This window comes from Limanda limanda, chromosome 8, assembly GCF_963576545.1.
Source record: "Limanda limanda chromosome 8, fLimLim1.1, whole genome shotgun sequence".
NCBI classification, from domain to species: Eukaryota; Metazoa; Chordata; class Actinopteri; order Pleuronectiformes; family Pleuronectidae; genus Limanda; species Limanda limanda.
Window position 1 is genome coordinate 21,501,244 of NC_083643.1, and position 26,177 is coordinate 21,527,420.

At 41.9% G+C, this 26,177-nt stretch overlaps 5 protein-coding genes and 1 non-coding gene across 6 annotated transcripts; 2 read left to right on the top strand and 4 right to left on the bottom strand.

Annotated features, from left to right (window-relative positions):
* The first annotated feature begins 2,732 nt into the window (after positions 1-2,732).
* LOC133008992 (transcription factor Adf-1) lies at positions 2,733-4,910 on the top strand. Its single transcript, XM_061076388.1, has 2 exons — positions 2,733-3,131; positions 4,409-4,910. The coding sequence occupies exons 1-2, from the start codon at positions 2,760-2,762 to the stop codon at positions 4,811-4,813; spliced, it is 777 nt and encodes a 258-aa protein (XP_060932371.1). The 5' UTR covers positions 2,733-2,759; the 3' UTR covers positions 4,814-4,910.
* A 344-nt stretch (positions 4,911-5,254) lies between these two features.
* LOC133008983 (putative nuclease HARBI1) lies at positions 5,255-7,926 on the bottom strand. The gene is made up of 2 exons (XM_061076377.1): positions 7,116-7,926; positions 5,255-5,949 (listed from the first exon to the last, which is right to left on the bottom strand). Exons 1-2 carry the CDS (start codon positions 7,924-7,926, stop codon positions 5,528-5,530), a joined length of 1,233 nt encoding a protein of 410 aa, XP_060932360.1. The 3' UTR covers positions 5,255-5,527.
* Positions 7,927-9,073: 1,147 nt separating this feature from the next.
* On the top strand, positions 9,074-11,530 carry LOC133009723 (nuclear receptor-interacting protein 3-like). The gene is made up of 7 exons (XM_061077261.1): positions 9,074-9,214; positions 10,004-10,177; positions 10,338-10,420; positions 10,520-10,659; positions 10,767-10,819; positions 10,930-11,018; positions 11,500-11,530. The coding sequence occupies exons 1-7, from the start codon at positions 9,074-9,076 to the stop codon at positions 11,528-11,530; spliced, it is 711 nt and encodes a 236-aa protein (XP_060933244.1).
* Positions 11,531-19,123: 7,593 nt separating this feature from the next.
* On the bottom strand, positions 19,124-21,491 carry akip1 (A kinase (PRKA) interacting protein 1). The gene is made up of 5 exons (XM_061076393.1): positions 21,405-21,491; positions 20,159-20,345; positions 19,967-20,041; positions 19,751-19,870; positions 19,124-19,524 (listed from the first exon to the last, which is right to left on the bottom strand). The coding sequence occupies exons 2-5, from the start codon at positions 20,315-20,317 to the stop codon at positions 19,375-19,377; spliced, it is 504 nt and encodes a 167-aa protein (XP_060932376.1). The 5' UTR covers positions 20,318-20,345; positions 21,405-21,491; the 3' UTR covers positions 19,124-19,374.
* Positions 21,492-22,404: 913 nt separating this feature from the next.
* rpl27a (ribosomal protein L27a) lies at positions 22,405-25,903 on the bottom strand. Its single transcript, XM_061077262.1, is given in 7 exon segments — positions 22,405-22,581; positions 23,224-23,398; positions 24,561-24,636; positions 24,739-24,802; positions 25,463-25,544; positions 25,546-25,612; positions 25,897-25,903. Coding segments are annotated over 7 exon segments (600 nt in total). The 3' UTR covers positions 22,405-22,452.
* Positions 23,608-23,735, bottom strand: LOC133009928 (small nucleolar RNA SNORA3/SNORA45 family). Its single transcript, XR_009680626.1, has one exon. It is a non-coding gene; the product is annotated as a small nucleolar RNA SNORA3/SNORA45 family (small nucleolar RNA).
* Positions 25,904-26,177: the final 274 nt, after the last annotated feature.

Here is a 26,177-nt window from a genome sequence, read left to right on the forward strand (position 1 = left end):
GGATCACAGTGCAGGTGTTCTGTCCTTCTCATGGTGTCTCTGACACCATGACTCTCCTCCAAAGAGTCCAGACCACATTCACTCAGCCTCTCTTTGCTAGAGTTAATGTTTATTGTTCTGGAGCCACAGCTGAGTTCTATTAACTCAAATAGACTTGAGTCATTAAAAGCAGTGATTTAGATTCTGTGTGTAAATCTTTAACTTCTTTTGTCTCCATGTTTGTTGATCAAAGTTCGTCGTGGTGACGTTTCTGCTCCGGACAGAGATCAGCTGTCAATCAACACCGACCTTCCTTTATCACAGATATTTAGTTCTCACTTTGTAAAGACAGAAATCTATTATGACACTGACATGAATGTATTTGAAAGAACCCGAGCACCGAGCGGTGGGAGGCCCTATTGTATTTCGAAGGAATTGCAGTTCCATTTTGGGCTTTTTCAGGGCGAAATTACTGTAACTTCGGTGTTCAACCTCCCTCAAACTACATCTGTGTAACAACAGGCCCCCCCCAAATCAGAGCGCCACCTGCTGGCTTCAGGAAGTGACATGTTTTATACTTTGATGCACTGCTCCTGGGTGCAAAACAGCTCAGTCAAATTATTGGATCATGGTCAGAATTGTGACATTTCCTCAATCCATGTAAACATTGATGGGCGGCAACGGATCATCCTTTCGTCGCACATCAATGACAACATTGTCTCCTTTTGCGAAGGACACAATGTTGTCATAACTCCACTGTGCATTGTCCTATCGCACCAAACTTCTGTCACATGATCAGAGTCCAAGCCTGAACAGCTCTATGTGTCATTATTTCCTCAGTGTCATAGCGCCACCTACTGATTCGCAATGAAACAGGAAGTACTTTGTAGAACCACTTGTAAATCCACTCGGCATTATCCAACCGGCTCCGAACTACTATTGACCGGATCACAATCGTGACCTGAACACATCCATATATTAATATTAGTTCAGGGTCATAGCGCCACCTACTAATCAGTGTGTAAATTAAGTTGTTGTAACATTGTCCAATTGACACAAAATTGCTCACGCTACATCAGAGCCCCCACTTGAACAGATCTGTATATCTGTACGTAATAATAGTGATTGCGCCACCTACTGGCAACAGGAATTAAGCTTTTTTTTACAACTATCATTCGATTTACATAAAATCTTTCCAGTGTGATGTGCTATTTTATAACGCGGACCGTAATGAGCCATTAGCAGGCAGGGATCAACGTCGCATGACGGACGCAGGAAGTGAAGCGTTTATCTTTGCCTAAAGGCCGGCGCATGCTTCTGCGTCGTCAGGGGCCCGCAGGCACGCAGCTGTAACGCAGGACTCGTTCTCATTCATGGTTCTCCAACCGTTGCGCGTGTTGCCATGCAATTCCCCGCCAGAACACTAGAACACTTCGTGTGTTGCACGAAGAAGAGCGATTTATTTACATCGCCACGGCGGCTCCGCAGAGCCTTTTTCTGGCGGAAAAATCAGCCGGTTAGTGACGGGTTATACTAGTGGACATAGTGTCGGATCTCTTCTGCCAAGTGCTCTTCTATATGGGCCATATTCGTTCTTCTAAATCTTCCGTGGTTTCCGGGCATGAACCGGAAATGCGACTCCGGAAATGATGTAGTCAGCAGACCAATCACAGCCCTCGCGGCCGGGTGACGCTTGCGGGGCTTTGCCGTCTAGTTAGAAAAATTGGCCGACGCACGTAAGGACGTAGGAAGGGCCGTGAGGGGCCCGGAAGGGCTCCTGCATCTCCGTTCCCGTGAAAACGCAGAAGCATGCGCCGGCCTTCAGTGCGCAAAACGCATTCCACGCGGAGACGTGCGCTTGGTCATCGATTGCTCTCTCCACCGACCGCAACAGACTTCAACGTGCGGCTGCTCGGGCCGTCACTGCTACAACGTAGTCCTAGTATTATTATAATATTTCTACAGTCAAAGTTAAAGTGAGAGGCAATATTGTCAACATTAACAGAGTTAAAGTGTTTCTACCACGCGCCATGAACTATATATAACCATAATAATATCACATACTTTTGCTGTTATCAGCCTGCAGTAAAAACGGCATTGTATCATTTTTTTCAAGCATATACTTACTTGTTGCTCCAACATTTACTGCAACAGCATCCCAACATTTGTCTTTTTTGGTGTTGTCTTTATACAACCTGTTCTGAGGATAATACAACTCACTGTACTTCTCCACTTCAATTATTAATGTAATGTCATCCATCTTCAAGAACTTCTCCGCTGTTTGCTCCGTTCAATGCGGTTCAATGTCGGGTGTCAGGGTAAATTACATATTCTCCACTCGAGTGTATATGAATGCTTGTGTGGATGTAGTGGATGGGCAGAGGGGGACATTTAATAATGTGATTGGTCAAATTAAAACTCCAGGACAACATCAGGGTAATATAAACTATGGGATGCATATTTAACCATTTAAATCATATAAAATATGTCATCAATATCGTTTAAAAACATTTGTCAGTGTGTTTCCTGGCGCGATACGCTCGCGGCGAGCGGATGAAATAGACTCGGCGCCGAAACGATCGCTTCACGGCGCGAGGCAGCCTTGGCGCAGCGCGGCGCTTCAGCGTCCGGTGTGACGCTGAAGGATTAGCAGGGGTGGGGGGGGGGGGCATCTGGCTTTTCTAGCTTGGCTCTGCGCTTAGGCCGCGCGCCAGCGGAAACAACGTCATTTGTGGCGCGTCGCCGGACGCGAGTGCAGGAGCGAGCATAAACCTGCTGTGATGGAAGAGACGAGGACAAAACCCGCCGCCACGAAGCGGAACAAAGAAGGGGACGGAGGACTCGGAGGGTTAGAACTGGAGATCAGGCTGAGCGAGCAGGTCCGCCTGCACACACACCTGTACGACCGCTCCATGCGGGAGCACAGAGACCACTTCATGGCTCGGAAGTCCTGGAGGGAGATCGCGCAGACTCTCGGGAAAGACGAGGTTTACTGCAGGAGGTTGTGGAAGAACCTCCGCGACCGCTACGTGAAGGCGAAGAAACGCGTGCACGCTCGCAGCGGCGAGGGTGAGGAAGAGAAGCCGTCAGCGATTGTCTCGGACCTGGACTGGCTGTGCGACTTCGTCAAGCACCGAGAGAAGGACACGGAGGTAGAAGATACATCAGATTTGACTGAGTTATCGGTTCAATATTTGTTTTTTCGTAAAAAAAATAAAGTCATTAGATGTAGTGTCCTCAATTAAAGATAATATCAATATTAATTCTAAATATTAACGAAAGACCGAAATGTTAAATCTAAATACATATTGGCCTTGATATTCGTCTTCAACTAATTATTAGTTATTGTTGCCTTTTCTTCCCCAAAGTTACTGCAGTGGTTTGGTTTATACAGTTTTGTATAGTCTGTACTGAACGTAATGAATCTACTGGAGCCTCAATTTCCTCTTGGATTAATAAAGTGTGTGTCTCACACTTATCTTCTCGACAGTAACCCAGCACATCTTGCTGGGTGTATAGTTAAGAGTAAGAACAGCAGCAGTAAAATTAGAATTACCGCACTGCTGTTGTATAAAAGTACTGTTTCCGTGTACATATTTTTTACATATATATTTTTTCCCGGATTCATATAAGGTGTGACCTTTGACCACTGAAACGTAATCACTTAGCTGAAAATCTTTGTACAAGTGACAATTGATCAAAAGTTAAATTCCCTCAAGCAGTCTGCAGATGTGATACAGGTCACAGTAACATGAGGTCACTGTGAACTTGACGTTTGACCTCTAATCACCAAATATCCAGTTCATTTTTGAGTCCAAGTGAATGTTTGTACCCAATTTGAAGGAATTCCCTGAATCGGATCTTAAGCTATCATGTTTAAGAAAAACATAAACATACTTCGAGGGGCCACAGTGTGCTTTCCCTACGTTAATCCTTCTGTCCAAGTGAATGTTTGTACTGAGTGTGAAAGTATTCCTTGTTGGAGAGAGATATCACCTCCACAAGGCAAACAATAATCAATGACCTTGAACTTTGACCACCAAATTCTACTTATTTCATCCTTTAGTCCAAGTGAATATATTTATACCAAATTTGAAGAAATTCCTTCAAGGCATTCTTTAGATATTGCATTCGGACGGACAACCCCAAAAACACTATGTCTAGAGGCACAAAAAACGCTGGAATAATGACAAAGTAAGCATACACAACATTTCCAGTCTCTCAGTTAGTGATTCATGGATCTTGATTACTTGTCAAGCTTACTGATATCTGAAATTTGGTGCAGCTTGACTGGATTTAAGGGGACTGTAGGGCCCTTGCTGATGTCTGAGCTCTACTGAGTGCCAGTCAAGTTTCACAATTTGTTCACATTTTTCTAACATCCCTGTAACTGATCAAAATGTTAACCTTGTTTTTTTTTTTATATAAGGACACTGACACAAAGCCATGCAGTCCTGCAGTGGAGTCACCAACCATCTGCTCAACAGTGGAAGACTTCTCATTACCAATTACCATCTCGGCATCTTCCACCGCATCGTGCCTTCCACCGTCTCCCTCACAGACTGCATCCGGACGAAAAAGGACGCACAACAACGAGTCCTTATCTTTGAGGTTGAAGCAGCTGCAGGTGGAGAGGGTGAAGTTCATGAAACAGTACAGAGAAAACCAGATTAAGCAGGAGGTGCAGCAACAAGACACACCACACACAAGGTTTGCTCGGGTTTTAGTGGACATGTTGGCTTCAGTTGACGAGGCCTACCAGCAAGAGGCCATGCACAACCTGTACCAAGTCATGTACGAGTACACTACAAAACACCCACGGCTGCCATCATGACATTGTGTTCGGTGCTGTCTTCATTTAATTTTGGTTTCTCTCATCATTGATGCATTGCTATTATTTATATTATTGTTTGACGTGGGGTTGCATTGCTTTTCACATTGTATTGCGTAATAAAACCTTGGTTTTTGAAACATATATGCATTCTTTTGATTGCTTTAACCCAGCAATGGAAGGTAAATTGTAGTTGCTCATAGATTGATCTGTGATAACTCAGGAGACGAGTAGTAGCCCCCATTCTCCAGAACATTCAGACCCTGTTACTACCTATTTTGCTCTCTACTTAGCATATTAAATGTAATAAATCTTTCCAGAGTAGTTTTATCCACTCATTCAAGAACATTCTCACCAGTCCCTGACCAAAACTCCCACCAGCTATTTACTCCTCAATATTTTTTAGAAATATCATCTCGCAACTGAGAAGATAACAAGGATAACTTCAAGATTCAAGAGTTTTATTATCAAATGCACAACAATAACATTAAGCAGGCGCTGGCAATGAAATGCTTGAGTCACAAGATCTCTTCTGGCAATGCTCAAGTAATTACAACCAAAAACTAATTAAAATAGAATATCAAATTTTAAATAGAAAATAAAATATGTATATCTAAATATATATATACAACTGAAGAAAAAAACAGGTGCCACAATTAGCAAAATGTTTTATTGCAAAATCAATCAGGCCACTTCAGTTCAGGGAACGTCTCTTAATTACATGGTTAAGAGTCCTTCCGGTGTTAGGAAAAATGACTTCAGGTTATTCCTCGCCGCAATTGCAGATTTGGATGCTCGTGTGCAGCAGACTCTCCCGGGGTCTCTCAGGTTGGTGTGTCTTGTCACAGGGCTCCTCCAATCACCAGGTAGGAGTTCACCGGATGCCTCTGTGGTGTCCGTTACGTTGGGTGGGATGTAGGGGCGGCCCGTCGGAGACTCTGCAGCATCATTGTGTGCAAGCATGTTGTGGAGGGCAATACAAGCTTTCACGACGTCCACAGCCTTTTCTGGGTAATATTCAATGGGCCTATCCAGAATCTTCCAGCGTTCAATCAAGATATCAAAAGTGTTTTCAATGACCTTCAGGGCCCTTGAGTGGCGGTAGTTGTAGGTCTTCTGAGCATCATCCAGATTGACACCTGCAAAATGTATAAAAGATATTGTAATGAGATTAAACAAATACAAATGTCAGAGCTACTCTTCATAAGACAAGATGAGCTGTATCGATCCCATCAAGAGGAAGACTAGAGAACACGCAAGTATAGAATAAGATGGGCACAAACATTTTATAAAAATACAGGCAATACATATATTATATAGTATACACCTTTACCTACAGGTAGAAATATTTGTCGAGGAGTGTAAACTGTATTTTTGCATTATGTATGAGATCTTGAAATAAATAACATTTTAATATTCATATCATATTGTTTAATATTTAGAATTTATACCGACACAACAATGTATGTATATATAAATAGATATAAATACAAAATATTAAACAATATATGAATATAAAAATTGTATGTCATTGAATTTCACAATAAGAGGCATGTATTGTATACCTTATACAAATATAAATTCAAACAAATGTGAAAGAGGACACTAATGTGCAAAAGGACATTTTTATCAAATAGTGCAATTAATGGTGAATGGTTGTAATATGAAACCCAGAGCAGTGCTTATTTGACATAAGAAGACTGACAGCAGTATGAGCTGTTCCTTCTTACACTGAGAGCTCAGCATGCTGAGAGAGCTGCTTAGGGCCCCCTCATGTACTGTCATGTAGTTCAAGGGCGCTTGGAGAAAGTCTATATATTTATATTATATTAAAAAGGCAGTGCAGCAGCGTTGTGAGTTGTGTACGGATCTGAATAACCAACAACATGGTATGCCAGTTTCGACTCGGAACTTGGACTTGAAACTTAAAGACCAATCTAATCCAATATTACCACCACTGAAATCATTTAAGTTCATGTTATCCAGTTTACAGTTGTGCATCAGATAGGCAACACAAAAACTAGACTCAATATCCTGAAATAAAATAAAATATTAAAAGATAACAAATAAAAGAGTGTGCCTACTGCTATATAACTCTCCAAGTACTATAGAAAATGAAAAAAAGGTTGTATCATTGTCATGTATAGTCAACTTTTTAGCCTTGTAGTAACAGTCCCTGGCCAGTGGGGGGGTACTCCAGCAACCCCCTCAGCATCCCTACTTCCAGCGTCCTTGATGCAGTCATGGGGTGAGTTGTCCATGATGGATTTCACTGACAAAAGTGTAAAAGGCTGACATGCATTACCTGAGTAAGGCCGCATTAAGTTGTCGTGCAGAGGGAAGGCAGCATCCCCCAGGAAGACGTGGGGATGCTCGGCGCTGGAGCCGGGCAGGGCCGCCGGCTGCGGGAGCTCCAGGTCTCTGTTCAGCAGCCTCGACCCAAAGCGACTGGAGCGGAATATCCTCTTCTCGTCCTCACAGTCGTACGAGGCGATGTCCACCATCGTGAAGCGGTGGTGCGCGTCGCAGGTGGCGAACAGCTCGATGTGGTGGCCGGAGTCAACGCCGGTCCTGATGCTGACGCGTCTGTCATCGATGCAGCCGACACAGTTCGGGAAGTTCCACAGTCTCCAGAAGTCCTGCGCGATGTCCGTCCACCCGGTCCCCTTGGGCAGGGACACATAGTCCTCCTCCAGCGCCTTCCAGATGGCCAAGCACATCTCGGACACGATGCGGGACACGGTGGACACCCCTAGCTTGTAGCTGTTGGCCACGGACCTCTGGCTGTGTCCGGACGCCAGCAGCCGCAGGGTGGCCGCCAGCCTCTCCGGCAGATCCACCGGGTGGCGGTGGGTCCTGTCGTGGCGGACGAAGGGCTCGACCCGCCGGAGCAGCTCGTCGAACCGGGCCGCTGACATCCCGAAGTAGCCGAAGTGCATCCCCTCGTCCAGCGTCCTCATGGGCTTCACCAGGAGGCTGAACTCCCCCAGGGCATTTCGGTCCTCGTTGGGAGGACGGACCGTCCACCGTCTCTTCCGTCTCTTTCTACCCAGCAAGCTGAGAATTAAGAGTTCCTCCTCCTCGAACATCTTCAGGATCACCTCAGCCGCCGCCATTCCGTTCGTTTCATTCTTCTTCTGTGGATGAGGCTGCCGCGTTATCTTGAGCACTACCGCCACCAGCTGGTAGGGAGTGTGGCTCAGGAAGTCTTATATATGATATTTTCATGGTTATTAAAGCTTCTACAAACGTTCATTCATGTTTTTTTTACATAGGCAAGTTTATTTATAAAGCACGTGTCATGCAGGGAGGTAGATTCAAGATGCTGCAGGAGCATTCAAAACAACACAGAGACCAAATTATCAGAAAGAAATTTAAAACTAAAAGCACAGTAAGAAGATACATTTTCAAGCAAAATAAAGAATTCAAAAGGGAACAATAAAAGTGACAAAAATATGTCAAAGAAATGCAAATTATAAATCTGTATCATCATTTAAGAATGAGTTGAAAGGGAAAAATAATATAAATAACAATAGACTGAAATATGATCATTACCTTCAAAGATAGCCCAGTTAAAGGCAACCCGTTATACTCTGCAATGGATCATTGATCTAAGGGGTCTCACAGGGTTATATTGGTCTGTGGTGTATTTGGAAGCAGCTCCATTAAGAGATGTTGAAAAGTGTAGTAAAACTAAGTCCTGTGGCTTATTGGTAGCTATTGTAGAGAATATAGGAGCAGGGATGATGTTGACTTTTTTTGTCATGAGGTGTCACTGTTTTTAGGTGTAACTGAATTCCCGTTTAAAGTCCTCAAAATGTCTGCAGTATTCTGTATTAATTTTCAATCAGAGAAAATTATGGATGCCATAATGAACTCATTCCTTTAATTTTCTCACACTTTCTACAGTAATATATCTTGAAAGCTGATTCGTTGTCACAAATTAAGGACGTAATAATATACTAAAATATAATTCATTATGAGCAACTTATGAATGTCATAATGGAAATTGTGAATTCCCTTTGAGTTTCTCCACATTCTCTGCAGCAAAATCTGTTGAAACGTGACAGGATGTGGGGGGATATAGGGTACATACGTACATGTTTATTATAATGAGGGACCACATGACCGCGGTTTCTCAGCGGCGACACCTATCGTCCAGGAGAAGACTGCAGTGAGTCACCATATGTCAACAGTGTGGGGGACAGGACAGACTCTCACCGCCTCGGTCTGACTCATTTACCCGCTGTCATGTTCCCAGGGATGCGGGAAGAGGAGCAGGAGGACGCTGCGGCTCTGAGGCAGCAGAGGAGACTGAAACAGGCGATCAGGTTCCTGCACAAAGACTCTGCTGATCTGCTGCCACTCGATGGACTCAAGATGCTCGGCACTTCTAAACAAGGGGTGAGCCACACCTGACAGGCCTAATAACACTATTATCACATTTATCCTATTTGGACATATTCACTCTAACAACCGTTTAAACTGGCTGAGCCACTGCATGTGTCTGTCAGGTTTTATATTTTACATAGCAAAGTCCAGCCTCTGTAATATAATATATAAATATAATATATTTAAATCATGACATCGATGTCTTTTTAGTTGACGGGGGCAGTGACACGCAACATGTAAATGTTATATAAGTTATTACACCTGGCTGGCTTATGGGAAACGGATGATGAGTATATTGTTGCTTTCACACCAGTGAACTAGTCTGGGGTTCCTTTGAAACATTATTAGTTAGGTGCGTGCATAAAAATAGATTTCCCATATTGCATGAATTAAGACTCAAACATAACCATACTAAAATGATTTGATGGGTTCTGACACAGGATTAGCTCATGCAGAACATGTTATGCTTGAAGAACATGGGACACTGTAAATGTCAACAGGCAAACAAACCTCAACGACTGTGACAATGTGATATTGCATCTGTGTCCGTGTCTCTTACTCTGACATTTACATTTGACTGACATTTTCACCCTTGAACTCAAACCTATAGGTAACTTGGTAAAACTTCTTGTGAAGTATGTCATTTTAGTTGATCTGCATGGTCGCTGGCCACTGAAGAAGCTCTCTGAAGTTCATCGGACCGTGTCCTTACAGAGGCTAAGCTGCAGCTCCACAGGAATCAAATGAGAACTTGGCCCGTTTTCTAACCATGCTTGTGCTATTTTTTTATTTTGACTGCAGCAGCCGCACCATATCCTGCAGAAGCGCCTGCTGGAGACCAAGCTTTCCCGGGACAGGATAAACATGTGCGAAGTGACGGTGAACAATGGAGGGGTCCTCCTGAGCTGCAGTCCTTTAAATCCACACGAAGACGAGGAAGAAGAGAGGGAATATTTGAATTATGTGCAATGTAATGTGAGTGGAAGATGGACAGTTGGTTACGGTGCATACACTATGTTGATAAAAAGTTAGATTTAAACGGTATTACAGCTGTATCATCAAATTGTTGTAATTAAGGCTCTGTTGCATCCGTCATACAGCCATTTCCACCTTGACTTCCTTTGTGTGTCTGCAGTGTGTAGGACAGGAGGTGAATGTGCTGATCGACACAGGCTGCAGACTGAACCGGATGTCCTCGCTGACTGTGGAGAGATTAGGGTGAGAGGATTCCCAGCACACACTCTCAGCATCTGTCCATTTGACTGACATTAGTGAATTTTCAATGTCCAGAGGGTAATGCTTTTGTTTCTCTCAAAGTTTGAAAGAGCTGGTGGAGGAACACAAAGAGGAGGTGGAGGGGTTTCCATTTCAGAGTAAACTCTACATCGACGGCCACATCAAGGGACTCAGTCTGACCATCGGACAACTCAGGATCATGTGCTCATTTGCCATACTTGGTAAGGAAGAGAAATAAGACTAATTTGAGAGTAGAATGAGTCCTTGAGACTGTAGCCACTTTGACATTATTGTCCACCATTTATTTATATGTATTTTGTATTTGCAGAAAGTGACAGGCCACTGATGTCGCTAGGAAACAAGACACTTAAGTCACAAAAGGTAAATCATATCATTCACCTCGACTCAGACTCAGGATCAGTTAAATATCTCCATAAACTTAAAGACACTGCAGATACGATAATAATTGACTGATTTTGCTTTTCTTATAGTGTGTAATTGACACTGAAAAGCAGATGTTGGTGTTTGGGACAGCTGTGAGGGAGCAAGTTCCATTTGTTAAAAGGCCATTCGGAGAAAGGTAACATGATTGTTTTATTACCTTTCAATCATTGTCACTGTCTGAGTACATGTCCTCTTTTACAAACACATTTCATTCAGAAAAATGAAAATCAAATTACTGTTCCATTGCATATAAGCGGGACCAACTGCATATTGTAGCAAGAAGCACATCTGTTTTAAACTATATGCTGGTATTTTTTTTTAAAAGCATAATAATACAAATAAAAATATATTATTAATATATTTATAATAATATCATATTACTTGATAACTTGAACGTGTGGTGTTGATTTTATTTAAATTACAGATACCTATTCCGCCACTGCTTAAAACTAAATGCATCGTTGGTAATATAAGTCTTTTTACAAGAAAACTGTGGTCTAATCAGCATGTGTAACATATATTGACACTAAAACTATGTATTTTACCAGATGCTTTGCTCCAAATCTTAATTTAAACCAGTAATTTATGCTTATTTTTCTCCATTATTTGTGCAGCAGTTCCTCTGACTTCAGAGACCTGGGATACTGATCTTCTCTCTTTACTCTTATAACTAGACCATTAGGTTATTAGGGGAAATTCAGATTTCCCACCTTATACATTCTCACTTTCACTCAGCCCATTTCTTCAATGCATTCATGAATGAATGAATGCATTCATTGGTGATGTAACGTTACCATAAAGGCAGCGGTTAACACAGCAAATTCCTCATGTAGCACCGACAATATATTGCATTCTTGTAGCATATTATATTATTTACTATTGTCACTACAGTTGAAGTTGTAGGGCTGTGAACATTATAGTTATAGGTTGTGATAGAACTGTATTCTTAAACTCTTAATAATAATAATGATAATAATAATAGCAATACATTTTATTTCATGGCATCTTTCTAATCACCTGATGAAACCTGACAACACGCCATACATCTTGTATTCTATATTATATTTATATCTGAAATCAGGCTCTGAGAAAAAGCTTTGCACAATGTACTGCACACAGACCAACTGTTTATCTACTGTATTTTATAATGCTGTTAATGTGTTTTCTAGTCTGAGACATGTATTTGCATCGAGGTCACTGCCTGACAGTGACTCTTGTGACTTGTTTTATCATGTGACTGTAGTAAAGTATATCAAATTAAATCCCAAATCATGTTTTTCCTTATGTGCTCTTGCATACTTTGCTACAAACAAGATTCAGCATCTAACATTATGTACATAACACACAATGCAATACATATCTCTTTAATCATCTGTCCCTGTGCTATTTTTTCTCAGGAACACTTATAAAACTGGGCCAGCTAAAAGTAGCATGACATAATTAGAGCTGTTAATAACAGCTAACGCTGAAGAGGGTGACTGTAACCCAGCAACTGTATCATCACTGTAGTATTTGGTAACGCACGCTGGTTGGCTGGTTGGCAGGTGAACAGCCCCCCCAGTGGCCATGATGCTGAACTCTTCTCCATAGAAACTAACATCAACAGTGAGGCCAAGTGGACGCCTGCGGCTGCCTGTGCACACCACATTAAAGTGTAGGTAAATCCTGAGTCTTTACTTAACTTTAGATCAAATAACAAGGAAATAGTTGTTTATTTAGCTGTTTCCTTTACTGTGTGTGGTGTTTGTGGTGACAGAACATTAGTAGAATAACTATGTTTCCTGTTATTGTCAGTCACAAGTTTTAAACTTTGTTTAAGTGATGGGATGAATCTGAAAGACCTTACTCAAGTACTATACTAAATTAGAGTTTTGAGCAACATGTACTTCACTTGAGTATTTCACATTTCAATTACTTTATATATAGTGTATATATATTTATATTTAATACAAAACATGATTTTGCCAACATGCATTGTTGTGAGCATATCTGATTATGTTTTCAGTAAAATATTTAAGAAAAAATTGGATTCAAGTCTTTTTACTTTTGAGTATTTCTACACTGTAGCATGGCTATTTTTACTTAAGTAAAATATCTGAGAACTTGTTCCACTCACCATTTACAAAAGAGATTAAAAATGTGAATATTTTGGGATATCAGAACTTTTTCACACCAAGAGATTAAGGAAACAAATAATATGTTTAGTACAACTACAGCGAGTAACATATTTCTCAAGCACAAGTTTAGGAATCTAGAAAATATAGTCTAAATTTCTAAAGAGAGTGGATATTTTAAACCAATAATATCTGTAAAATTCCAGATCATCTTAAAATTGTACATGCATGCAAATAAGTGGCTTTTGGCGACTCCCGCTTTTTTAACATCGATTTAGGTGACATGTCCAATGAGATCCGATGAGGGTTTTTTTCGAATGGGGGGAGGGGGGAGGATATGAGTGATTGACGAATTCTGTAATTCTCTAACAAATAATCATGAGAGTGAACTGCATTGAACCGTTCAATTTGTCAGTGAGCGCCAGATATCACATTCAGATTAACATACAGGTTTATTTGCTCACGTGATACAATCATCCATTGTATTTGTAATATTACAATGTTAAATTTAGCAAAGGTCTAAATAAGGTCCAGAAAATCTATGACTTTATATAAAACCACTGAAAATCAGGTAAATGGTATCACTCCTTCAGGATTTTCAGTGTTGGAATGGCATCCAGGCAGATGGGGGTGTCTGAGGATGCATTGATCCCACTGTTTGTGGGAAAAGAAGGCTGCAACATCACTTTTGTCCTGGACAGCTCAGAGAGCATGAGAGCGGTTCTGGGGTCAGTGAAACGGCTTCTGATCCAGACCCTGCTGACTAAAGCTTCACAAAGGGACTCTCTCTTCAACATCGTAACATTCTCAGACAAGGTAAGGGGAGGGGAGGGGGAGGGGGGGGGGGGGCTGTTTCCCGAGTACAGACCCAGGAAATCAGCGAAGGAAACTTTCTCTTGGGTATCAATGTTTGTTACAACCCCTTGATAATAATACAAAATTATCAGAGGAAAGAACAACATGCTGACAAATCATCTATTGTGGCTGGCTTAAATCTCCCTTGTTACTATAAAGAATGGCTATTTAATAAATACAATGAATTGCTTCTGTTTAATGAGTTAAAGGCAGTTTGTCATTGTGGCCTGTGGAACCATGATTATCTATATGAGTTCAGAGGTTGTGATTTGATGGACTGACTGAATGGTTTAATCTAAATAACATGGTATTAAAAAAAAAAAGGTTAAGTAAATCAAAGTTTGAAGTGTCCTATTTACTGAGAGAATATTAAATTTGAATATAAAATGTTTTATTTAATCAGAGAGCCCCTCTAATTTAGGACTCATTTTCTGTTATCCACTTTGCAGGTGAACTGCTGGTCCCACCACATGCTTCCCTGTGCTCCTGACACAGTGTACACTGCTCTGTCCTGGATTCACTCCATCAGGTGCGGCCCCGGCAGAGGTCTCCTGGCCGCCCTGAGTTTTGCACTCTCTGACCCGACATGTCACGCCGTCCACCTGCTCACCACCGACCTCCCTGACCAGCCGGAGGCCGTGCTGAGAGCTCTGCCCGCCCTGGCAGCCAAGAGGCCTGTGAACACGTTCTATCTGCAGGAGGCATACGGTCAGCTAGACGGCAACACAAGAGGTTACCTGCAGTGTCTGACTCAGGCCACAGGAGGAAGCTGTTACGTGATTGGAGACGGTTCCGATGGGAAACTGGGGAAGGTATGACAGAAGGTTTGCTGGATGGTATGTGGTGGATTGAAGAAGAAACACAACTTCTTTTCACTTTTACTTGTCCAACTCATGTACCTGAAGCTACCAGGGGATCGTGACTCCTCTCTGCTGTGATTAGATTTAACATCAATTGGCCAGAGGAAGGGTGCTACACTGTTTTTAGATGAATCCCAACTTTAACTATTCATAGGATGTTTTTCATCAGAGTGGTTGCTCTGACTTCATTTCAAAGAGCAGGGTTCAATACACCTGACTCTTTTTGAATAATGCATCAAGTACATTAGGTCAGGTCCTGCAATGCATCAACATGGCAAGCAAAAACTAGAAGGAGAAGAACTTAACTATTAGAGATGAAACCAAATCAATACTTGAGTCAAGAGAACTAACAGTAGTTACAGGTATATCAACATGTGTTTGAATATCATATCACCTCAAGTGGTGATGTTTATATCAGTGATTGAGTTCAATTTACTATATTGATATTGAATCCAGTTGTGAAAATGTCATATAGGGGCATGACATCATGACCTGGAAGCTGCATTGACTATTATAACCTATGCTTTTATAATCTACTCAATTACTTTATTATTCAGACAGCTACAGCTAACAAGCTACACTGACAGTGACTGGATCCTAAGACACCGCACAGTCATGGTGGCAACATTTATCAGCAAACATAAACTATCCCGACACACAAACATAAAATAACTAAACTGAAACAACGACCATAACAGCAACATTTAACCATGACACTTAACAGTCCCATGAGCCTTTCAGGGCCGGGTCTAGACAGGCATGTATGAGGGGGCAGCCACAAATCTTGAGGGGGCATTGTGCTTTATTATATTATTATTATTATAAATTGGGATTTAGTTTGAGGGGGCACAACATTTATTTGAGGGGGCCAGGCCCCCTCTTGCCCCTGCCTAGACCCGGCCCTGCTTTGCACCCAAGCTGTCTAATCAGAGCGGTAAGCTCACCGATCGCTGCGTTACATTACACCTACAATCCAAACTAGTTTCCTTGTTAGATAAGTAAAGTATATATATAAGAAACAGTGACAATGTCCACATATGACATTGTGACTTTTTCTCTATGCCTGCCATCAGGTGACTCCTCTGTATGTAGCTGAGAGCCAATCGTCAGTGCCCTTCGTCTCTCCAGTCAGGTGTCGCTGTCTGTCCACTTCAGTGACAATCCCACAGCAGCAGAACAACATGTCTTCTCTGCTCAGGTCAGTTTTCATGATTAACTACCTACTCATTTGAAAGCATGATCATCAGGTCTCAGATATCATACATATAGTTTGTGCTTTGGGTGCAATCATCCGCCCAGTGACATACACACGTCAGCCGTACCCTGGCCTCTCAGGTCCAGTCTGGATATTCCGGCCCGCCTGGTGCCCTCCTGTGTGCTGTCGGACCGAACCCTGGCCCATTCAGAGTTCTTCCCTGGATCCTGTGTGCTGGCCAGGAGAGAGGTGGATGGCTTGTATTATCTGGGCACTGTCATACAACAAGTTCAGGTGAGCCGATGTCGTGTTTGTGTGTCTCACGGTGTGTGTGTGGAGGTAGGGAACGTGCTAAAGGCTCCTGAATGCATCCTATCAATGAGTTGTCCACACAGTGATAGTAAAATAACAGGTGTGTCTTTCTGTATGTGTGTGTGTGCTGTTATGAAAAGTGGATCTGGATAATTGTTGAGTTACTGATTAGTCACAAGTAGTTGTTCTGTCGATCACGATCACACTTACATATGTTATGTGCTGTCGCTCTTCATCCCTGAACAACCCTGGAGGTGGTTTGGGCAAAAGGATCACAAGCGACTTATTCCCATATGTCTAAACTCAGGGCCGCAAAGGAGTCTGGGTGGTTGAATTTGACTGTCCAGGCACTGCTGGCTTGGGCGTGGTCTCCTCCCAGAGGCAGCTGGTTTGCTCCCTGGACATGGTGAGCCACCACCTCGGGCATCATACGCGCTGTCTGGTTCCTGGAGACGCTGTACTGTCGCCATGGGGACCAAATCTGAGAAGCTACGGGCCGGGGAGAGTGATGGCCATCACAGAGCGCAGAGGTGGTTTTGGAAGTGCAGAGGAAACATTTTTACAGATGCATGCAGTGATGTGAATGGAGCAATTAAATTATACCTTCTCCTGAATAATTCTGTTCAGGATTATATTTATTGAAAGATATTTTTAGGTTTTCTTAAGAATCAAACTAATTCAGTGACAGATATCTGTCCAACCACTGGTTCATTGTTAACAGGAACAATAGCTAATTCCACATCTGCCTGCTAATTCCAAAAACATGTCCTCGGATAAACTCCAGCATGTTGATATTTGAATATTTGTATTTCACCATAAGAGCTGATCTCCTTCATTTAAAGAATGGTAAATTGTCTGTATTTACAGTATATAGCGCTTTTCTAGTCTTGAATACTACTCAAAGCGCTATTCAGAACAGTATAATTTCACTAGACACGGTACTGGTATTCTTAATATAAACAAATAATGGCTAGAAAATAGGACTTGGAAAATCACTTTTTATATTGCTTTCATACTTTTTTGTCTTTACAAAGAAATACAAATTAACAAATGTTCTCTATACTGAAGATGGTGCATGTCAAGATTATTGTTGTTATATCTACTCATGAGCACTCCCAGTAAAGCCCTGTTATATCTTAGTCTTTTTCCTGCAGCTAATGGTGGTGTGAGTCTCCGGGTGCTGATGTGGAACAGGTGTGTGTCTCTGGTTCCTGACCGCCTGGTTTTACCCATTTTGGAATCTCACCATGACAGGATAACCAGAGAGCTCCAAATCCCAAAATTCGCTCAGAGTCAAAACTGCAGCTGGCATTATGCCTGCAGCTCCTCCTGCCCCCCCGAGCTGTTCTGCTATGACTGCTCAACTTCTCCTTGCTGCCCTTCAGTCACCAACCATCGGCCCTGCGTGGTTCCACCCAGATACAGGTCCAGCCTCGGAGAGATGGATGGATCTGAGAGGGCAATGCGGGATAACCGGCTGGACCTCAAAGATATAGAAATGGGAAAAAGTGACCCAGAGTCCTGGTCCTCGTCATCTCTTACTGATGGTGAGACCAGAGCAATGTTTCCTCCTGCGGTGAAAATGAGGAGTAAACACCAACGTCCTCCCTGGAGGTACTGGAGGAGTATAGGGCCCGAGCCTCAGCACAGACAGCCAGGTGGGAAACACAGACACTCACTAAACTAATAAGTTCTTTGAGGGAAATCATCTTGTTTTGCTTTACGGCACAAAAGAGAACGAGCATAAACATCATCCATCCAGAGAAAACTGAAGTACAGATCAGTTTTTCACAGTACCATAGTGACCATTCAGCGTAGTGACATGTTTATCAAGATATCCTTTCAGACATGTAAAATACATGGTAAATGCTAATAAAGGGCAGGACACTGTCGGTGTCACAAAAAGTAATAGGGTCACAGGATCATTAAACATCTGTGTGATAAAACGCTTTGAAACAGGAAAAAGAACTTTGGCCAAACTTTGCTTGAGAAAATGATTTAGAGTTGGGTCAAACCTGTCCATTTGAAAATGCTGGTACATTATAAATTCATGCCCTCTGTGTTTGTGATTGTGTTTTGTGAAAAGGTGTATTTGGTGTTATTTTCAATGTGGGGCAACAATTTGATGAAACAAACCAATTCCAAACTAGATGCTGTCATGTTTTATTTAAACATTTATTATTTAATATTGATTTCACCTTGTACTCAAGACTGGAACAGTCCCCTTAAATTCAGTCAAGCCCCTAAAGTGCACAAATCCATTGATATCACTTCCCTAAATCCAACCTGTGGTTGTATGCCTCCGCCAACCAGTATAGTTACAGTCTACAGATAAGGTCAGTGACCTTTGACCCCTGAAATCTGAAATCAATTAATTGTTCACAAGAATGGGACTGATGTGCGTACAGAAGGACAGACAACCTGAAAACATAAATCGTTTAGCCACTGCCTGTTGCCATTGCAGTTGCATAGCAAAATCAGTGACACTGGTATCGTGGTTAAACTATGGTATTGCCGTTGAGGTTTCCAACAAAAAACATGCATTCTGCAAACCTCTGATAATGTAAAGTAACACCAGTTAAACCTGCAGGAGATCTGTGCATGTTGATAATTTTCTATGTTAATCTGCAGGGAGCAAGGCCCCCAGGAGGACCTCACAACCTGTGAAGTTCAGCTTCCCTGTCCCGCAGAACAGCACCTCCTTGTCCAATCACAGCTCTGTGTTTCAGTCACTTCCTGGTGCTAACGGAAGAAGAGCTAACATCATAGACATTTTTGGCATGAACCTTTAACCTTAACCACCTGTGGGACTGCAGCCTATACAATGCTACTGTTTAGGAAAAACATGTCAGAGTGCAGATTCTGAAACTTGACATGTGTCAATAAAGTCTGTAAAACAACATAATGCTGTTTGAATAAAAAACACTTTATTTGATTACACTGATGCAGGTAAAATACTGTTAAGTGGATGACATCATGGTTTAATTTCAATACAATAAATAAAATTCAACAAAATATGGCTTCTCATTATGCAGGAAAGAATACTTTCCGATAATAAAATAGAATATAAACTCCATGTAAAACAGGCAACAAAACATGTATACTTAGCATCAGAATTGGTCTGTTCTGTGAAAGCAGGTGAAGGGTTTGGTTTGGTCAGAGGTTAAAGGTGAGGTCGATGCTCTCTCCAGCTCTGACACTAACCATCTGAGTCTGCTGCTGCAACTCTGGAATGGAGGCAGTGATGGAATACGTTCCCGGAGCAACCTCGATGTGGTAATCTTCACCTGTTCCCAAAACCTGACCCTGAAGAAAGAAATTGTCTTTGCATAAAAGCATCACAGAACTTGAGGAATGAAACTGATGTGGAAGCACTGTAGAGTTTCTCTAATGACTGTTAAATTCAAGAAGCAGCAGAAATATCAAAATAATATTCTTTCTACAAGATGCATCATTTACTATCTCGGCCAAAGAAGTCTAGTTTCTAGTTTCTATCAGATTCAAACAACTTTCTGCTATACAAAGCTCTTACGTGTTCCCTGGTTGGCAGAGTGGCGGGTGTCTTCCCAGCAGCTGGTCGAGTGTGGAACCTGGACACGTGTTTCCTCTCTTTGTCAGTTGGGTCAGTGCAACAGCCTGACTCATAAAACCTCTACAGCACAGAGAGTATATGTTAGTCTTCTCAGTCACTGGCTGAGAGCACAGACACATCAGGTGAGGACTTAACACCTCACAGATATTTACTGACCTTGCACTGATTGGTTGTCTGTGCCATTAGCTCTGCCAGGGTCCCAAAGGCATCATTTAGCTCTGTGTGGCATCTCTGAAAAGGCAACAAAAGCAAGGAGCTTGACTTGAGAATAGATGAGCTAATATAAAACTCAGTCAGGGTAAATCAACCAATTGAAGCAGTAACATTACACAGAAACCATGTTGGCACCTTAGTAGGGAATTGCGTGTCTTCCTCTATGGTAGTCGGGGTCTGGGATGGACCAGTGCTGGTCCAGTCCACGCTGCGCCTGGAGGCCCGCTTCAGCACCTCCAGACCGAGACTGGCAGAGCGCTGCAGGGAAGACTCCAGCCAGGCGTGGCTGGTCATGACCGAGTCATGTAAAAACTCAGGTGACCTTGGATGTAGAAAATACTGTATACATTTATTCTTTGCAAACTTATGTACTTATTCTATGTTTTTAAGTTGCAGCGGCAGGCAAATGAGGCCTTTAGTTGTAACGGTTCAGATCAAGGGCGTCCGATTAAAGGCTCAGTTCAAAGGCCTCCAATGTCTAAGATTTAAAATAGGTCTCACAAGTGATTTAATATACCATTAAAAACCACTGATTTGCCTAAATGCCAAAAATTAACTAAAGGACAAACGTCTTCATTAGATTCGGCACTATTTAGAAGTTTTGAACTAGAAAGGAGGTAGGGAAAGCCACCTCCTGATTGGTTGAACGATCAACCGCAGAGACAGGGTTGAGCATAAAATCAGGGGGTTCAAAGCTCAGTCTTCATTTGGGCTACGGAGCCAGCTCTGGTTTATCACTTGTAAAAGAATAAACTCTACTGCATTGAACTCTGACCATCTCCAAAAAGCCGAACATACTGCATTCATTATGAACTTATAATAGAAGCAAATCATCACAAATAATTAACTAGAGCTGGCCTTTTAAAAATAAGATATACCTGAGAAACAACGACAAATAACAAAATTATTTTTAAATGCTGCAGATAACTTGTCTGATGTCAATTTATCGACCAGTCGGCTTGTTATTAAAAACAAAAACTTTCATCGGTCAGTAGAATTATAGGTTTGGTGGTTTTATTCACCAACATCATCATGAGCTACTTCATTCTATGTCTCTCAATTAATACAGGACAAGCGAACGCAGCATAAAATCAACGAAACTGCGCATGCGTGAAGATTAACGCCACTCTTAAGCTTTAATAGAATGCGGCTGTTTTAGTTTTTGTTTCGCAGCAACTCACGTTCTTCGTAAAGTCAACCGAAGTTTTCACGACACGGCTGCGATCTCACGTGTCCGCTTCTAAAGTCGCTTTATGCCAGTGATCCAGTGAGAAGATGGTTTACGTGTTTACTTGTTGCGTTGAGAGAAAATGCGCAGAATCACGACACTGATATGTCAAAACCACGCTTCAGAGAAACCCACGCTTCTTCTGTCACTTACCTTTATCGTGTTGTTTTCACATGTTCCACTTCCCAGTGCTTGAAGCATTACTTTCACTCTCCGATCGTTGGTGTGCGGGGAAGAAGAGTCAGGACAGGAAGTGCTGCATGCTAAGCCCCGCCCCCCAACAGCACCCAGTAACGTTGGTGTTTATCTCTGAACACTTGGAAGGGTTTGCAAACCTGCCAATAATCATCTAGTGAGTTTCCAAAAATCCTTGTTCACTTCATAAAATAAATGTTCTTAAGGCTGCACCCTTAATCTTTGTTAACCTTAAAAACGAAACACCAGTCTGAGGGTCAGGTCATGAAATAGGAAAATCTTCATTAGATGCATAAATCTTTTTGCTCCATATCAAGTTCTGCAGTTAAGTCTGTACGATAAGGTTTAAAATACTTGCTGGATAGATAAGTCACCGTTTGGTAAGTTAATAAACAGGTGTCTCCCTGTAGGCCATCAAGTTTGACTGTTAGCTCCATAACTTTTTATGATTTCATTTCTAGGCTTCAGAATCTTCCTTGCTCAAGACTTGCTACCAACTCCTTTCCTCCTGATGTTTCTACACCAAGATTCACTGCCAGTTTCCAGGGTTCCCTTACTCAACTTTTCAAAACTGGAGTGAACCTCAAATGTAAAATTATTGCTGCATCAAATCTTTAGTGGTTTTCACAACCAAGTCTTTATAAGCTGGTTACTGGTAAAAAAAAGTCCATAACCAAATAAGTCAAAATGGGTCAATGACATTGTTTTATGAAGCTCAGTATCCTCTCAGTGAGCGGGTCCCTAATCTAAATTTGGTATAAATCAGATGTCTTGGATGCCTTCATCCACGTAACTTGGTCATAACTGTGCTCACATCAGTGTAAATGATCCTGACAAGGAAGTTATTCAACGTACTAGAACATTGTAATAGTTGCCTTTGCAAAAAAAATTGAAAGATTGTGTAGTTTATTCATTGTGCCATACGTTAAGCCATAAGAAAGCAGACCTGACAAACACGTTCCCATTTATACAGTTTATTTTTGCAAAAAACACACTGACGGGAGTTTTATGCCATCAGCACGCATGCTCCTCCCACTGCCTTGATCTTCTCTTCGGCCCTTCTGCTGAAGAACTTGGCCTTGACGATCACAGGCTGTTTGGGCAGCTTGCCTTTTCCAAGAATTTTGTAGTAGCCCTGTAAAAATATAAGATACATTAGTGCACCATAGTTAAATAAACCAAGTTTCGTCATCTGACACAATGCCACTGAGCTGTTTTCATGTACAAACTCTACAGCTGGGCAATAATTGCCCAAACTTAACAGGAAATTACTTTTTCAAAGCTCTTACATTTTATCTGCAATGCCTCTCAAAATTAGAGCTTCAAAAATCAATTACTTACTACTTGGACTATTAACAATGTTTTTAACGCCAGGTGAAAAAGGCTTCTCAAATAACAGAATTGCATGCTTTAGCTATCGGGGTATTTCAACACGAGTAGCTGTAGGAAAAATAAAGAGTAGATTCATAAATATAAAAATGAACCAAGCAGGAAAATCAAACTTAGTAAAAACACTTTTCCAAATCAGATGAGAACATTTGAGTCAGTACAGCCAACTGATTCTCTACACTGATTACACACTTAGTGTGAGACATTGCAGATGGGAATTTAACCTCCAAATTAAACTGGTAACACTATGGTTGACATTTAAAATTATAACTTTGTTCGTTGTTACATCCTTGATGTGATGAGTCGGGGACATTCAGGCTCCCAATGACCCAAACTTTGCATTGTTTTAACAGCGATAAGGGACAAGAGTTTTGTGGCCAACACTTACAGCGCGCACAGCATCAATGATGGGGGCGGGACCCTCAGGCTTCTTGCCATAGTTGAGTCTGGTCTGCTCGCTCACCAGCGTCCACAGCTTGTCCAGGTTGATGGTGGGGCAGTGGGTTGTGTTTCTCTTCAAATGGTAATGTCTCATACCCACTTTACCGAAGTAGCCCGGATGGCTGAGGGTCAACAGAAAACACTGATGTAAGGTTTACTACAAAACAGCTGACTACATGCATTTCTGGAATAACGGGACTGGAAATATAGGTTGTCTCTTGGACAAGCAATCTATCTTTAGTTAGAAGTATTGCTGTACCATAAATTTTGTGCTTGTGTCTGATACAAGCACAAAATAAGTCAGCAAAGTTTGACCGAATCATGATGGAAGCTTTGTAACTGCCCATGTGGGTGACTGACCAACAAAAAGCCAGTCGGTGAATAGGACCAGTCTTCACTCTAAGAGGACTCTAGCACACCAAGACAATGGTTGTGTCAGGGTGAGACTCTAGTCTCTACACAAAGATTATGCATTACTTGACTAACACTTCAGCAGGAATGAGGTACAATGCCATGCTCAACTAATTAATACATGCTTAACACAAATTTCATTGTCCTATATCTGGACTATTGAAAATCAGTTTATTAATCTGCATTGACATGTAGCTACTACTGCTGATAAACACATAAACCGTGTCAGGAATTGTTCCTCGACACATTCATACTAACAGTGCAGTAAACACAGGCCTGCAGTTGCAGATGAGCAGAACTGACTAATAACAATGATTACCATACAATATGAAGAATCTAACAGACACTGCGTTTCCCAACTACAATATAATGCAATTTAATTTTCCTTGGGATTGCTGTACTGCACATTACTTTTCAAGTGTTCCCAGATAATCTTCCCACTTCACTAACCACCACACAGAGTTGTCTTTTTGTCCCCATTGCAGCCATGCACTTATATAGTACATTGCATGTGCTGCCTCTGGTGTTTATTAGTCATTGAGTCAGGAAAAGGTTACATAACCACTAGTTTTGTATGTTCATTGATAAAACAGTGTGTGTTTAAGTAAATCGGATATATTGTTTAGTTTTTGGTCATATTATTGAATTGGATATCAAGAATCACAGAAATGTCATGGTATTGACTACTATACCGTTCTCTACAACACACTCTCAAGTATAAGATGCATGTCAACAGAACAAAGTTCTAACATCAGCAGCAGTGCATTATTTTGTATCACACTTTGGCATTAATAGTTTAAAGACAGGTTCATGTGGGCTCAGCTGAACACAAACAATAACATTTCTCCAACTGACACATTGAGCAGCACTTACTATTTGTCAAAGTTGATTCTGTGGTGATGCATACCACCAGCATTACCACGACCTCCAGGATGCTTCCTGTGCTTGCCTGTGCAGATGGACGAAATAATGCTCGTTATCACAGTGACATTCCCAGACTTAAGCAGCTAAAACTACTCAGCACTCGGTTACATGGGATGTTGATACTCACCGATACGACCATGTCCGTGGCTGACGTGTCCTCGGAGCTTCCTGGTCTTGGTCGCCTTGGTTGGCTGTTTGGAAACAATGGAGGAACGTTAGCATTCCTGAACTTCAACTCTCTTATGTGGCTTCTATAGGTTTGAAGCTAGCTGGTTAGCAACATTGCAGAACACCTAGAAAACCCGTCTAGTCCGGCCTCGCGTCGGGGTAGACAGCCTGTCCACTTAAAACACAGGAGTGCAAAACTACATTAACTCAGAACGGGACCCAGCGAACACATTAACAGTAAACCACGCTCAGCCGGTCCATCCCATGTCCCCGGGTACTTACATGCTGCCTAGCATTCTCAGAGGCTAGCGCTAGCACACAGGTACTTTGACGCGTTTAGCTCTCACAGCAGAATAAGCCTTTAGCACAGTTTTCAGCGTCTTCCATTTGTAGCAGCTACTTGTGTCAGATTAATGAAGACAAGGCTTCACTAATGTGACAAGCGAACAACTGGACAGAAACCGCAGGCTAGCTGCAGCAGCCGGAGGCCAAGCTACCACACAGGCAACTGCTCACAAATCCCTGTATAACTGATAAATGTGTGTAATAACAGCCAGGAATCCCTAAGCAGAGGGGACCGCTCAACAACATGTCACTGGATGATACTTTTCCTGGCCGAACGCAGGAAGATGGACACAGATTTATCTCTAGTTCAGTGCTGAGGGGTTCACGGTAGCACCTACCATCTTGGAGGAGAGTTGAAAGAGGAACGGGATTTGGAGTTCACGCGGTTTTGTGCGAGATTTGCTTCCCGACAACAGCAGTGTGTCTTCTTTGTGTTTTAATGGCGATCGGTAAACCTGCTTACAGGCTCGCTACCGCCACCTTCTGGACTGGAGATTTGAATAATACTTAAAACGTATCTTATTCCGTTCATCTCCATGGTGTTGTAGCAGATTCGCCGATGAAATGATGTTTTTTATTTGAGAAGCACACTATTAATAATTTTTTTCTACATCTTTGCATGTGTAGAGAATCACTATTTCAGGACTACCTCTCCTGCCAAGCAGTGCAGTATGGGTATTTGTTTTAATAAAGGAAAAACATTACAGGGCAGATAGTCCAGAGAACAAGCATCCACACTGTTCTAGTTAATTGTTTTCCTCAGGTTACTGACTGAACATCTTGATACTGATCATGAAATATTGCCGATGTGTACATGTAAGTATGGCAACGGTTATTCAAAGCTGACAGGACAAGGTGTATTTTTACAGCCACCGAGATGTTTTCATCTGCATTTTTTTGTTAGTTAGCTGGATTACTCATAGAACTACTGAATGGATTGACACAAAATAATAATGGGAGTATGTGGTATGCATCATGGACCAACCCTTTAAATTTTGGTGCAGATCCGAATGGGTGAGGTTTAGGGATAAGGGTCAGGGGACGGATCTGGGA

What these genes read in the sequence shown, in the direction of transcription:
- akip1 (XM_061076393.1), bottom strand. Translation starts at nt 20,317, where the DNA reads ATGACCAGCCACGCCTGGCTGGAGTCTTCCCTGCAGCGCTCTGCCAGT. An exon ending in ACACGCAATTCCCTACTAAG is followed by an intron (nt 20,042 to 20,158) that starts GTGCCAACATGG and finishes TTGCCTTTTCAG; the next exon opens with AGATGCCACACAGAGCTAAA. An exon ending in CTCTGCCAACCAGGGAACAC is followed by an intron (nt 19,525 to 19,750) that starts GTAAGAGCTTTG and finishes TTCTTTCTTCAG; the next exon opens with GGTCAGGTTTTGGGAACAGG.
- LOC133008983 (XM_061076377.1), bottom strand. Translation starts at nt 7,926, where the DNA reads ATGGCGGCGGCTGAGGTGATCCTGAAGATGTTCGAGGAGGAGGAACTC. An exon ending in CTTAATGCGGCCTTACTCAG is followed by an intron (nt 5,950 to 7,115) that starts GTAATGCATGTC and finishes TACATTTTGCAG; the next exon opens with GTGTCAATCTGGATGATGCT.
- LOC133009723 (XM_061077261.1), top strand. Translation starts at nt 9,074, where the DNA reads ATGCGGGAAGAGGAGCAGGAGGACGCTGCGGCTCTGAGGCAGCAGAGG. An exon ending in TCGGCACTTCTAAACAAGGG is followed by an intron (nt 9,215 to 10,003) that starts GTGAGCCACACC and finishes TTTTGACTGCAG; the next exon opens with CAGCCGCACCATATCCTGCA. An exon ending in AAAAGGCCATTCGGAGAAAG is followed by an intron (nt 11,019 to 11,499) that starts GTAACATGATTG and finishes TTTGTGCAGCAG; the next exon opens with TTCCTCTGACTTCAGAGACC.
- LOC133008992 (XM_061076388.1), top strand. Translation starts at nt 2,760, where the DNA reads ATGGAAGAGACGAGGACAAAACCCGCCGCCACGAAGCGGAACAAAGAA. An exon ending in ACCGAGAGAAGGACACGGAG is followed by an intron (nt 3,132 to 4,408) that starts GTAGAAGATACA and finishes TTTTTATATAAG; the next exon opens with GACACTGACACAAAGCCATG.